Genomic DNA, 12,799 nt, shown 5'->3' on the forward strand with positions numbered 1-12,799 from the left:
TGTAAAAAAAAGCTCAAAGCAGGGATATGTTATAGCGGAGCTGGATGAAGGACGAGAATTCCTTAGCGGATTGCTTCTTTGTCTTTTCTATTGTAAACTGTTGATAATAGAAATCCATCTCTGTCCCCTTGAGTGTTCTGTTTTTATAAGAAAAATGAAGCAGACAAAGTATTCATGCAGTACGTTTGCACATATTTTGCTATGATGTTCCCGCTTTTTATCAAAATAATATTTAATACCCCAAAAGCTTCCTTGTAAATGAAATCTATTTTTATCAGCGTGTGTTATGAATTTGAGAAGCTTTCATGATTTCTCTTTAAAAATTTCGGATGTAAATATTTTGACAAATATTGTTTCAATTGACTTGAAATTTTTTCCATAATCAAACATACCGACTTGCTATCTGAAAATATCAATTAGAAAGTTAGGCACCCCGCGGTATAGCGCGGTATTTCAAATGAAAAAGTACTATTTATAATCTTAGAGAAGAAACTTCTTATAACTTTACTAATGAAAACAATGTTTTTCATTTTTTTAAATTGTCATTCACCAATGTTTTACAGACCCTCTTGATAATTAAAAGTTTTTAATCGTGAACGATAAATGCAGCAGCAGAATCATTGGCTAAGAGGAGATCCAAATTTCACGAGTTTGTAATTAAAAAAGTTAAATTTCATATCAAATTTTAATGTTAGGGACAGAGATAGAACAAGGCTTTTTTAAATGTGCGTTATCCAGCTCCGCTATAACATATCCCTGCTCAAAGTAAGCTGTGGTTTGTGAGACTGTTTGATCACCAACGAGATGAATTCAGTTTCTAATAAGCCATGTATAAGGTATTAGATTACTACTGTAGTACGCTACCTAATTCTACCAGGCTATATCTTTGGGCAAAATATAAACAAACGCAGAAACAGAATACCTTCAGCAATAGAGATCTAAAATATAAACTAAAATAACAAAATCAGTACACTATCCGATTAATCTTTGACATAGTAGGATATCAATACAATCTGTCCTTTAAAAACTCTTTCACGGAAAAACTTAGTGGTTGGGCTTCCAAAAAGTGCAGTAGTAGATCATCTCCGTTGAATGTCGGGTTCCGCGAGGAGATACAATTTTTCGAGATGTGATAATATTTGTTTTCGAACTTCATTAACCAATCATGTTTCTGACGTAACCATACGTGATCTTTCTCCTTGTGTCGGATGCAAATAGATGTATCCAGCTCGTCTGGGTTGTTATCTGAAGGACCGTCCTTCAAATTTCCTCTGCATCCAGCACACTTCGAGATGTTACCACTAATGTCAACAAGACAAAATGGTGTCGTTAGTGTCGGTTGGTATTTAGGCTTTGGCTTTGCCTTGGATCCACGGGACATCTTCAAAGTGAGCGATCGGTTACTGATCTTCTTCTCGACAACTTTGAATCGTCCGTGTTGTAACTAAAATGAAAAGTTTGTTTTCCCATCAGCCATGGAAGAAATCAAAATCGCTAACTTTTCAAAAAGCACTTGATGACCTCAAATTGGCTCCCTTTAATCCCGAAGCCCATCGTAAAACAATAGACGATATCGGCTTTCCGAATTCTCCCCGAATGATTACCAATTATGAATTGCGCGGAAAGTCAACATACATGTTTTTTTTTTATAAGCAAGTGTCTGCCCCTACATCAGGCTCGCATTATGCTTAGCATTCTATTGTTCTCAAACAATAGAGCCATTGTTTAGGTACCAAAAACTGAGCCTGTGTATGCTTATAAACGTTATGCTTATAAAAGAAAAAACATGTATACCGTGATTTTTTTTGCGCAATGCATCATGGGTAATCATTTGGGGAGAATTCGGAAAGCCGATACACGCTTTTTCTTTTATAAGAATAACTTCTATAAGAATATCAGGGTGAGATTTCGGGTTTAAAACAATAGGCCTATTGTTTAGAACAATAGAAAAATAAGAATAGTGCTCACCCTCAACCAAAGTACACTATTCTTATAAAAAAAAGCGTGTATCGTCTATTGGTCTCGTAAATGCTTTATGTCAGAGGATCTGAATCTTCAAAAACCATATAACAGTTTTAATTTCTATTGTATTTCTATCGCGAACACGAGTTATTACCAGACCTTTTAAGGATTACTTAAATAATTATTTAATTCATGCAATATTAAATATACCTGTTCGTCAGCTTCAATGTCATTGAGGGCTTCTTTCAAAGTTTGTCTGTTGGGAATTTCGTGTCGAGATTCTTTGTTCGATCTTGGTCTTTTTCTTGTGGATTGGTTAGGCTTTTGTCCAGCAAATTTACTGCCACCAGAGGTAGCAATCGGAGTAAGCTGTGGTTTGTGAGACTTCTTGACCACCGAAGAGATGAATTCAGCAAGTAGATTGTTGTCGTTGGCAGAAGCAAGACTGTGCGAGCAAACTTTAAACGACTTGTAGTTGGCACAAGTACACTTAAACTCATGAAAATTGTGACATGAAACGAAATGAACTTCTCCTGTCGCGCTAGTACTGCTGATGATCCGCGACTTGGGCCCTCCGAATCCTATACGTATCTTTTTATCAGTAGCAAGGCGGAACATCTTCTGCTTCATGTCTTGGACGAAGCCAGGCGAAAGGTAGTCCTCGAGATTGTCCCACGATTCTTCTAAATTGGACCCAACTTGCATGCCTTCGTCGTTACTTTCATTGGTTGAGCCAGGTGGCAGAATGGCCACAGAATCCTTCATTAAACGTATTTTTGAAATCGATTTTATTATATCTCTTTTGTCAGCATCTACAAGAAATATTTGATGATTAAAATCACTTGTAAATTGGGGATATCAAATTAGCTTCATGGCCAACTGTAGAGCATTTCAATCAAGCATCTTACAATTTCTTATCAATATTCTATTCTTCTGAAATCTAATAGTCCAGGAAAAAGTGGCAAAAAAAACCACCTTGAACGGGACTTTGTGAGCTATGGTTTTTAGCTTCCTATGTACCTATAGATTATGACTTGGGATGGGTTTCAGATTACCGATGACGTTATCGTTAGACCTATATCCTGTTAAAGCCAATGAGGTAAACAGGTTCCAACTCCTCCAAAACTGAGAAGTTTTCAGCTATCATTTGAGAAAGCATGAAATTTTGAAAGAGTGCAAAGCTCGGGACAAAAAAGGTTAACTTTAAGCCTGAAGATTCGAAAAATTAAGAACATCCCAGCCTGAGTCAAAATTTACTGGTTCTTATAAACAATAAATTTTCATCCAATACCTGACATTTCCCAATAATTAGCTTTTACATGTTCTTTGTAGACAGGGTTAACAATCAGTCTGCTGCTGCAATTGATGAAAGGCTTCAGCATTTCCTTTCTCTGACATCGGACAAATTCCTTCAACGATATCACAAATCTTGCAAGGTCTTCGGTTGCATATCCTTGCCACTCTTTGATCGCATTATTTATACTTTCGGTTTCGTTTGTCGTGAAGCAGTTGTACGAGTAAACATTTGCATTTATAGCGTTGATTTGCCTGCAACAGTCGAAGATGTCTTCCAATTTATTCTTCTTGAAGTAGCTGAAGAATTCTAATTTCGAGGGCAGGTTCTTCCGAGTCCTCTCTTCAGCTTCTGCGGCGTTCCATTTTGTCTTTAGTTTAGCAACATTTTCATCAAATTCCAACCTTGACATGGCATGATACAAGCCCTCATGCAACCGATCACCAAAAACGTCGTTGCAAATCATTTTGCCGAATCTTTCTGACAAATGCAGAGTTTTGACGTACTCTTCAATGTTACTTTTGATATGCTTTGAGCACAAAAAGCTGATGGCAAATGGGAATAGTAATGAGTGTGCCTGCATAATAGCGCTCTCCCCGTCTTGCCCAAATGCTCGAAGTGTCTCTCTAAGCTCTGGTCTCTTGTTTGTGATTGCTTGAAATAATTCCATGTACTGCTCTCGAGATTTCTTCTTGCAAACCATCACTGGTCCAAGTGATGTAACTGGGCGCCCAGTTTGCTTGGAAAGGACTGTTAGGTTGCGGTAGGTAGTGATGACCACCCAAAAATCGCCTAATTTGAAAGTCATATCGCATCCAAAGATGGATGCTTGTTTGTCCTCTGGAGGTGCACAAAACTTTTGCACATCATTGAGTTGATCCTCAAAAAATAGAATGATTGTTGGCGAGTTCTTTTCCATGGAAATCTGAAATGAAAGATACACAGACTCCATAAATACACTGCACTATAGAGGTGCTAATCTGTTGAAGAGCAGCAATTCTGTAATTCATTCCTCACCAGGAAATCTCTATACAATGTGTAAGGAAAGAAGAAATCCTTTGCTACCAAATTTGTTTCAATTTTTGAATTTTAATTGTGATTGATAATCCAAGTTTATTATTATAATACATATGATAATGTTCGAAAAATTTAGGTTCCAGCCCAGCAATAGACACACAAGCTGAAATGAATGTTGATTTAATTAAAAGTGAAAATGGTTAAGACTGATAAGACTGATTTTATCTGATAGTTCAAAAATATTCTTCTTCAAAACAAAGAAAGATAAATTTTATTTAAATATGCTAAATATAATTGTATGTATAACATAGTGAAGCTATGTAATATCTGTCATTTTAGAAAAAGAAAAGTATTGATATATAAATAACTCAAACTGATAAAAACGAAATAAGTTGTGACTAATGTATATTCACGATTTTTTTGGTATTTTTAATTTTCAATTTTTAATCTTTAAATCATTCCGAAACAGAGGGAAATTTAGCAAAAAGTCGAAGGTATGTGAAAGAGAAACCTAAATACAAATGAAGATGATAGAAGAAAAGTAATATTGGAGAAACAATGAATTGCTAAGATTTCATACAAACAAACTTAAACACACCTCCGTACAATCATTAATACAAGCTCATCAGAATACATACAAAATGGGGACAAACACAAAACAAATACACAAATATATCAAAAAACATGCATACACACAACATAAACCCGAAGTCCCAGACTTGTGACTGACTTCCCACGTGTTTAAGGGCCCACACTCAGTCTGTCAGTCGCCTTCAGAAAACAGACAATACAGCAAAATACAGTACAAAAGGGGAAAAAGACACACGATAACAACTATCCCACATACACTGCAGGTGAAACAAACATTTTAGCAAACAACATCTCACACAAAAATAGAAAAAATCACACAAAACCTAAAAAAAAACACAAAAGCCTGTCTAACACAGAATCACAAGTTGGACGAGAACCCGGTTCGGCATGCCGCGACGGGACGACCGCACGGGGAAAAGAAAAATAGAAAATGAATAACTCAGATGTTAATTCCTCAGACATTGTTCCATCCCGTGCGTTTTGCCGTACCAAGTTGACTGTTTTCGATAAAAATTTTCTTCGGTCAACTTGGTCAGGCCAATCTCGTACTTATTTCTACCATATGTATAGATATGTAAAAATCGTAAATCTACCATATGTGTAGAGGATAATCCAAAAAGAAATTCCAGGGGGTGTTCAGTGTTCAGTAGGTAAAGTGTTCAGTAAGTCTTGACAATTCTCATCACAACGATATCAAGTTACTTTTTATATCCACCTTAAGTGGATAAATTTTGGCGTGGATTTAATTTGGCGATTGGCCAAAATACGATTTTTGACGGGGATTTAATTTGGCGATAGATCAATTTCGTAAAATTTGGCGAGGATTTAATTTGGCAAATTGGAAATTTTGTCCCACCAAAGAGATAGAAAATAGAGGAGGTTGCACGCTTCTCTTTCTATTATACTATGTTAGTTATGATCATGAATAATTAATGAGGGAAGAAAAAAGAGGGAAAGTTTTACGGAACCGACTAAATTGAAACAATCGGTGTTTTATTCAAAAAGATATAATCAATGCCGTAAAAAAGTGCTTGAAAACGAAAGTAGAACGGGCAGAGAGACAAATATAAAAAAATGGCTGCTGTTCCTTGACAGCTCGAGTCTTTTGGAAATTTATTCTTAGATATAATAGCTCTCTTGAAATATACTGTTCACTTTCTCACGTTCTAAAGAAAGGTTTACTTCAATGAAAGTCTATATAGCTGCAAATAAGGTAAGGTAAGTATAGGGAGAAATCTAGCACCAGTTGTCAATTTTAGCTTTTTTATCAGCTAAAAAATGTATATTTTTCAACAAAAATCATAATACATTAATATATAAAATATATTAACATAATTTAATCATATAATGAACTATCATCAAAAGATAAATATCTACTAACAAATGTATTGAGATCATATAATTTTAGATCAGTTTGGAGAGAAAAGAGAGAAGATATACAGATATAAGATGATCAAAAACTTTAAGATTATAACTTCAAATTTTTCATCTCATGTCACAGACTGTCACAAGTGTAAAGGTAAGAGGTCTCCTTTCAGTCTTAATGTATGTTTATTTACTTTTTCTGCTTAATTAATATTTGTTTGAAATTCCACAAAAAATATTTGGAATTTATCCAAATCAAATCCAGCTAAAATCCAAAAAACAATATTTTTAAATAACAATGATTTAAACAATAGAAAAAACCATCAGAACGACGTTAAGTTGAGGTTGGCTAACTAAGACGACCATGATCCAAAATGTAAAATCCAGGATATTCAACAAGCAGCTGGGTAGCGACAAAACTTGGCCCCCCGTAAATGGCCCCTCAATATGGCCTACCAAATGGCTCCTCGAAATGGCCCCCCGATATGGCCCTTAAAAATGCATAAATAAACGGAAAGTGAAATTTTGACTTCAGCAACCGATTAAAACGATGCTATTTACCATCTCTAATCGATATCTATTGGAGAATTTCGCGCAAAGATCCACTCCTCAAAATGCGATGTACAGGTCAAATTTCACGGGACAGAGTTAGCCTTGAGATTTGGGCTTTAGCCCGCGAAAAATTCACGTAATAGTTTACGTAATAGATAGCTTCTTGCTTAACATCGCTTCTATCACGTATTTATGTGTATCAGTTACAACAAGCAAAAGTGATTTGAAAAATTCACAAAATCGGGAGAGGGGATTACCTTATACGGGTTTGTGCCGCCCGTATAAGGGTCCCTTTTTAGGATCTTCAAAATCTGCCTATATTTCAAGTAGATTAGTAACAATAAGGTCACAAAATTCGTGAAAATTATGGTTTTTTCTCGATTTCAGTTTCAAAAAGTCAGAAATTAAACAACTGTTCTTTGACATTAACTATGAAATATATTATTTCAACATGAAAGAAAACTATTAGAACTAATTAGAAACTTGAATAAATAACTACATACTGGTGGTATAAATAAGAGCCGTACTCAAAGCAGCGTATTTTTTAGGAATTTAAAAAACTAGATGCGCTGAGGATTGAAGTTATTTTACTACAAAAAAAGCTTCGTATGATATGTAAAAAAAAAGCTCAAAGCAGGGATATGTTATAGCGGAGCTGGATGAAGGACGAGAATTCCTTAGCGGATTGCTTCTTTGTCTTTTCTATTGTAAACTGTTGATAATAGAAATCCATCTCTGTCCCCTTGAGTGTTCTGTTTTTATAAGAAAAATGAAGCAGACAAAGTATTCATGCAGTACGTTTGCACATATTTTGCTATGATTGTTCCCGCTTTTTATCAAAAAATAATATTACCAATACCCCAAAAAGCTTCCTTGTAAATGAAATCTATTTTTATCAGCGTGTGTTATGAATTTGAGAAGCTTTCATGATTTCTCTTTAAAAATTTCGGATGTAAATATTTTGACAAATATTGTTTCAATTGACTTGAAATTTTTTCCATAATCAAACATACCGACTTGCTATCTGAAAATATCAATTAGAAAGTTAGGCACCCCGCGGTGTAGCGCGGTATTTCAAATGAAAAAGTACTATTTATAATCTTAGAGAAGAAACTTCTTATAACTTTACTAATGAAAACAATGTTTTTCATTTTTTTAAATTGTCATTCACCAATGTTTTACAGACCCTCTTGATAATTAAAAGTTTTTAATCGTGAACGATAAATGCAGCAGCAGAATCATTGGCTAAGAGGAGATCCAAATTTCACGAGTTTGTAATTAAAAAAGTTAAATTTCATATCAAATTTTAATGTTAGGGACAGAGATAGAACAAGGCTTTTTTAAATGTGCGTTATCCAGCTCCGCTATAACATATCCCTGCTCAAAGTAAGCTGTGGTTTGTGAGACTGTTTGATCACCAACGAGATGAATTCAGTTTCTAATAAGCCATGTATAAGGTATTAGATTACTACTGTAGTACGCTACCTAATTCTACCAGGCTATATCTTTGGGCAAAATATAAACAAACGCAGAAACAGAATACCTTCAGTTATGAGAATACATAAGCCCCCGCACTACAATCTGAGATCATTCCCTGACCAAATATATGAACAAAGAAGCATCTTGTACACAAGACCAAGGCAAGATGTGCCGAAAAATTAAGAGGCGAGCAATAGAGATCTAAAATATAAACTAAAATAACAAAATCAGTACACTATCCGATTAATCTTTGACATAGTAGGATATCAATACAATCTGTCCTTTAAAAACTCTTTCACGGAAAAACTTAGTGGTTGGGCTTCCAAAAAGTGCAGTAGTAGATCATCTCCGTTGAATGTCGGGTTCCGCGAGGAGATACAATTTTCAGATGTGATAATATTTGTTTTCGAACTTCATTAACCAATCATGTTTCTGACGTAACCATACGTGATCTTTCTCCTTGTGTCGGATGCAAATAGATGTATCCAGCTCGTCTGGGTTGTTATCTGAAGGACCGTCCTTCAAATTTCCTCTGCATCCAGCACACTTCGAGATGTTACCACTAATGTCAACAAGACAAAATGGTGTCGTTAGTGTCGGTTGGTATTTAGGCTTTGGCTTTGCCTTGGATCCACGGGACATCTTCAAAGTGAGCGATCGGTTACTGATCTTCTTCTCGACAACTTTGAATCGTCCGTGTTGTAACTAAAATGAAAAGTTTGTTTTCCCATCAGCCATGGAAGAAATCAAAATCGCTAACTTTTCAAAAAGCACTTGATGACCTCAAATTGGCTCCCTTTAATCCCGAAGCCCATCGTAAAACAATAGACGATATCGGCTTTCCGAATTCTCCCCGAATGATCTCGATCTTGGTCTTTTTCTTGTGGATTGGTTAGGCTTTTGTCCAGCAAATTTACTGCCACCAGAGGTAGCAATCGGAGTAAGCTGTGGTTTGTGAGACTTCTTGACCACCGAAGAGATGAATTCAGCAAGTAGATTGTTGTCGTTGGCAGAAGCAAGACTGTGCGAGCAAACTTTAAACGACTTGTAGTTGGCACAAGTACACTTAAACTCATGAAAATTGTGACATGAAACGAAATGAACTTCTCCTGTAGCGCTAGTACTGCTGATGATCCGCGACTTGGGCCCTCCGAATCCTATACGTATCTTTTTATCAGTAGCAAGGCGGAACATCTTCTGCTTCATGTCTTGGACGAAGCCAGGCGAAAGGTAGTCCTCGAGATTGTCCCACGATTCTTCTAAATTGGACCCAACTTGCATGCCTTCGTCGTTACCCTTAAGAAAAAATTAAATGTGCAGCAACTGTGCAGACAATGTGCAAGTGAGCAATCTAGTGTGCAAGTAAATATTTAAGTGTGCAAGTAAATATTTAACTGTGCAAAAAGAATGCACACTTCAGACATTTGTATTTAAGTGTGCAATTTTAGTGTGCAAAAAAAGTTAAATGTGCAACTTTACTGTGCGTAAAGAGTTGAATGTGCAATTTTACTGTGCATAAAATCAGGTGTGCAATTTTACTGTGCACAACATCAGGTGTGCATTTTTAATGTGCAATTTCTCTAGTGTGCACAAATTTTTCAAACTGAAGTGTGCATTTTTTATGTGCACAAATAAAGACTTAGAAAATTTTCCAAAAGAGCCACACTAAGTATAAGCAAAATTCTGTCCTAAATGTTTTTTTTTTCTAGAAACTTTATTTGGTAGGTCAGTCTGTAGTGCAATAAATAAACCTATCATCATCTTATGGTTGCTTTGTGACACGTTAAAAAACTTTGAAAATGTCAAACTTCAACGTTACCAAAGAGCTCCACAAACAATACTCTCGGGTACCTAATAGCCGGGGGGGGTTGGAATAAGCAGGGGGGTTGGAAAAAATCTCAAAATTTAACAAGCGGGGGGGTTGGAATAAAAATGTCCTGGGTGGAAAATGTTTGAAAAGGAGGCTAATACAGCAGAATTAAGACAAAAAAAGGGAACTTTCAAAAACATTTTCCCAAAAATTAATAGGCGGGGGGGTTGGAATAAGAATGTCCTGGGTGGAAAATTTTCGAAAAATTAATTAGCGGGGGGGGGGACGGCTATTAGGTACCCGAGAGTAACCTTCCAAAACGACCAACCATTTTGTATTCTACTTTGATTTCCGATTTTAGAAGTTATGCGCGCGCAGAAAGTTTTCTGATGACGTATTGGCGGCCGCCCACAGTGCGCCTTTTTTATGTCGATGTCTTCAGTCGGGTTCAGCTGCCGTGAAGCGTAAAAATTGAAAAAGATCGAGAAACACTCACTGAAAACCGGGATTTTTCATCTGGTTTCTTGGCGAGTTCCACAAACGAAACCTTTCAAGAGTCCAGGAGCAAATTCGATTTTCCCTACTGCAAGAGCTTCAAACGTTTAAAGTGACGTCAAAGAATCTAATGTTCGGAGCCCATGGCGTTCTAAATCTAAACCCAAAACCTAAGTTATAAACATTCGAAAAAGTCGCAAAGTGAAATAGACGTTAATTGCAGAAAAAACGCAGGCGACATCTAGTATAGGCTACGAAACAACGTTTACCGCATGAACTAATAGTAACGATTTTAAGCGATTTAAGCATGATATGTTTGTGCCGTGAGGGACGAAGGGAGTTTTTCGCGAGCTGTTCGGGAAGTTACTGGTTAAATTCTCTTCTAGGAATGGCTCTGCGATAGATGGTGTTTTTTTCCGCAAGAGTTGGAGATTTGGCCCAAACCCGTATAACTTGCCGACTGAATCATGCAGCTAGACCCAACAGTTGCTACACTGTGATTATAATATTAAATACCAACGCATTTAATTAGCTCCTTCCCATGTACTATGCTCTCAAGTCACATAGTGATGTAATTTACAACCTTTCAAAATCAAAATTGGTTCTAATTGAACGTTCGCTACATATTTTTTTATATAATCAACAAGCTTGCTAAGGCTCGAGCCCTCAAATAATAATTTGTTTTCTTTAAGTTAAAACTTGTTAGATAATCTGACAATAACAAGCCATAACTCTTGACCCAATGAGCATAAAAATATGGTATACTATCAAGGGCGCCAAAAGAAATTTTTCAGAAAAAGAGCTACATGGCTAAAGCGTCCCCAGGGCTGACTCAAAAATTGGAGTTGATTCTAAAAAAAGTTTGTACATGGTATGTAGTACTCTATTGTTGTCTTTAAGAAAAAGTACCTTCTCCAATATCTTGGGTTGAAACAGTTTGACACCGTAAATTAAAAAAATAGTTCATGTATACCTTTTAGCCACTTTGCCATCTTGTATACTGTAATATACTTTAACATAACGTAACATAGTATGCCAAATTCAATTTAATCGTTGTTATCTATATATTAATAGTATAACGCGTATGTCATTTTGTTTTCTGTTTTCTGTCTGTGTGTCACTTTCGATTTCGCAAGCAATGTTTTGTTCTTTTAAAAGATGACTTTTGCTTCTTGCTCCACAAATGTGTTAAATCAGATTCGCGCCGTTTTATAAAGACTTTGTTTTGATTGATAAATTAGACTTTTCTTTTTTTATTTCTTTTCTTTTGTTTTATATTTTCGAATGTAATTAACAACCTATTTGATTTGAGACATTCGAATTCTTTTCAAAACAAAAGAAAATCTTTTAAACAGAATCTGTTAAAGAAAAGAACAAATATAAAATAAAACATAAGAATCACAAGACAAAAGTTTGTTAGAACAACAGCAACATTAAAAATACATTCAAAAGGCGGTAAAAACTAGAGTTCTTTCTTCGTAAAAAGGGACCTTTAAACATCTATGTCGATAATTATTTTGCTGTAAATCTAAGTCATTGTTGAATTTGAAAAGTTATCGAAGTTATGACTTCACTTTTTGGGACTAATTTCACCAAATTTCTATCTTTCTGGGGGCAAAAAGTTAAAATTTTCCTATTTTTCCGATTCTTAATCTTAGTGGGACTGAAGTTTGATTTTCCGATTTTTCAAACTGCCATGTTTCAAAAAAGGCACCTTTAAGGCCGGCATATACCAATACCCTTCCTTCTCTTGCCTAAGCACCCCCCGGGCTGCCTTTTTTCGACGAATCGTGTGTCATGTCTATTATTTCACTCCGCTTATCTTGACATCAAAGTTTTCCTAAACATCAAGAAATACGCAAAATATAACGCGAGCGAAGCGAGAAAAAAAATCTAATTGCAGCAGAGCCGTCTCGGATGTCGCTGGTCGCCGGTATGGTGTAATTTGGGAATGGCGCCCTTTCTGCTTTCTGATCATTTTTGCCACAAAAATATTTTTCAAAATATGGTTAAAAGATACGTCACCCGGGAGGGATAGAGTCAAACTTTGAAGAGAATTCTTCCCTTTAATTTTGATTTCATCGTGTTTAAGGGGTGTTTAGCCACCTTCCAACATCCAAAGGACTTAAATTAGCAGCCTTAACTTCAAACAAACAGCTAACCGGCGTGCGACGCCGGGTACCGCTAGTTTATTATTAATTTTCCTAGAAAGAATATAAAAGTGAATTAAAATT

General features: G+C 35.9%; 1 protein-coding gene across 1 annotated transcript; it reads right to left on the reverse strand.

Annotated features, from left to right (window-relative positions):
* Positions 1-982: 982 nt before the first annotated feature.
* LOC136824733 (uncharacterized) lies at positions 983-8,902 on the reverse strand. The gene is made up of 4 exons (XM_067080705.1): positions 8,708-8,902; positions 3,254-4,181; positions 2,173-2,774; positions 983-1,444 (listed from the first exon to the last, which is right to left on the reverse strand). The coding sequence occupies exons 1-4, from the start codon at positions 8,900-8,902 to the stop codon at positions 1,004-1,006; spliced, it is 2,166 nt and encodes a 721-aa protein (XP_066936806.1). The 3' UTR covers positions 983-1,003.
* Between the last annotated feature and the right edge of the window lie 3,897 nt (positions 8,903-12,799).

This window comes from Clytia hemisphaerica, unplaced genomic scaffold, assembly GCF_902728285.1.
Source record: "Clytia hemisphaerica strain Z4C2 unplaced genomic scaffold, Clytia hemisphaerica genome assembly, whole genome shotgun sequence".
NCBI classification, from domain to species: domain Eukaryota; kingdom Metazoa; phylum Cnidaria; class Hydrozoa; order Leptothecata; family Clytiidae; genus Clytia; species Clytia hemisphaerica.

What these genes read in the sequence shown, in the direction of transcription:
- LOC136824733 (XM_067080705.1), bottom strand. Translation starts at nt 8,902, where the DNA reads ATGTCCCGTGGATCCAAGGCAAAGCCAAAGCCTAAATACCAACCGACA. An exon ending in GACACAAGGAGAAAGATCAC is followed by an intron (nt 4,182 to 8,707) that starts GTATGGTTACGT and finishes CTTTCATTTCAG; the next exon opens with ATTTCCATGGAAAAGAACTC. An exon ending in ACATTGAAGCTGACGAACAG is followed by an intron (nt 1,445 to 2,172) that starts GTATATTTAATA and finishes TTTTCATTTTAG; the next exon opens with TTACAACACGGACGATTCAA.